Here is a 981-nt window from a genome sequence, read left to right on the forward strand (position 1 = left end):
ACACACACACACACACACACACACAGCCCCTAGGGGCACCCTACCTGCTTTCTCCCCTGGTCCACAGGGAGCCAAGTCGGCTAGCGGTGGCGCTGAGGGCCCTTGCACATTCTCATAGGTGAGCTCCCCATCCTCATCAGCCTCTGGGTCTGGAAAGGAGAGAAGGGGGACCAAGGTGGGAATCGGGGCTGGGGTCCTGAGAGAGGCGAGGATGCAGGCTTCAGAAGCAAGGCGACATCACTCTGACCCTGTCCTAGCCAGGTGGAGAGGCTCTTCTTCAGGGGCACCTTCACGAACCGCAGGTCTGCGTAGGTGATGGCCTCCGCCATGGCCACGAGCCTTTCGACATCCACCGGTCTCACCCCTCGTCTGTCCACCAGCCCCGAGCTCCCTTGCCGCTCTGTCGACTCTGTAATCACACAGATCATCGTCTGGCCCTGTGACTTCCAGTCACAAAAGAGGAAGATGTGAGCAAGGCTCCGCCAGATGGGTTCAGTGAAGCAGAAGACATCCCTGGGCCTGCCCCAGAGGGCCGGCTGGAGGAGGGGAGAGGAGAGCCTGGCCTGTCCTGCCTGTGTAGGACAGGCAGCTTCATGCAGCTCCAAATGCCTGACCCCTTGGTGGTCCTCCTGGCTGCCCTGTTCACAGAGGCTTATGGATGTGCACTCACTGCTCTTTTATGCTCAGCCCACCCAAGGAGAGGGAAGTCAGTGCCCCTGGGTGGGGCTCCATGGTCCCTGACTGGAGGTCCTGTGGTACCTCCAGATCTCCCCACCATTCTGGGGCTTCCAGCAGGTATGGCCTTCTAGAAAGGGGGCTCCCTGATATGAGGGTCCCAGATGGTACTCATCTCTCCCAGAACTTGGAAGCTTCGGGGTGGGCCCAGCTCCCTCCCCAGCAGAGTGGCTGAGCACCACTAGCACCAGCACACACAGGCAGATTCTTTCTGGGAACCCTACCGTCTAGGGCTGCAAAGAACCA

At 60.1% G+C, this 981-nt stretch overlaps 1 protein-coding gene across 1 annotated transcript in view; it reads right to left on the reverse strand.

The window, feature by feature from the left end:
- CD72 (CD72 molecule) overlaps positions 1–329 on the reverse strand; it is a 6,520-nt gene extending 6,191 nt beyond the window's left edge. Inside the window, exons 1-2 of the mRNA XM_045289380.1 lie at positions 248–329; positions 49–149 (exon numbers count right to left, since the gene is read on the reverse strand). Coding sequence (XP_045145315.1) covers positions 49–149; positions 248–329 — 183 coding nt within the window. The remainder of the gene's footprint in view (positions 1–48; positions 150–247) is intronic.
- Between the last annotated feature and the right edge of the window lie 652 nt (positions 330–981).

Source organism: Echinops telfairi, unplaced genomic scaffold, assembly GCF_000313985.2.
Source record: "Echinops telfairi isolate 266 unplaced genomic scaffold, ASM31398v2 ScPeMD7_25;HRSCAF=90, whole genome shotgun sequence".
In the NCBI taxonomy this organism is placed as follows: Eukaryota; Metazoa; Chordata; class Mammalia; order Afrosoricida; family Tenrecidae; genus Echinops; species Echinops telfairi.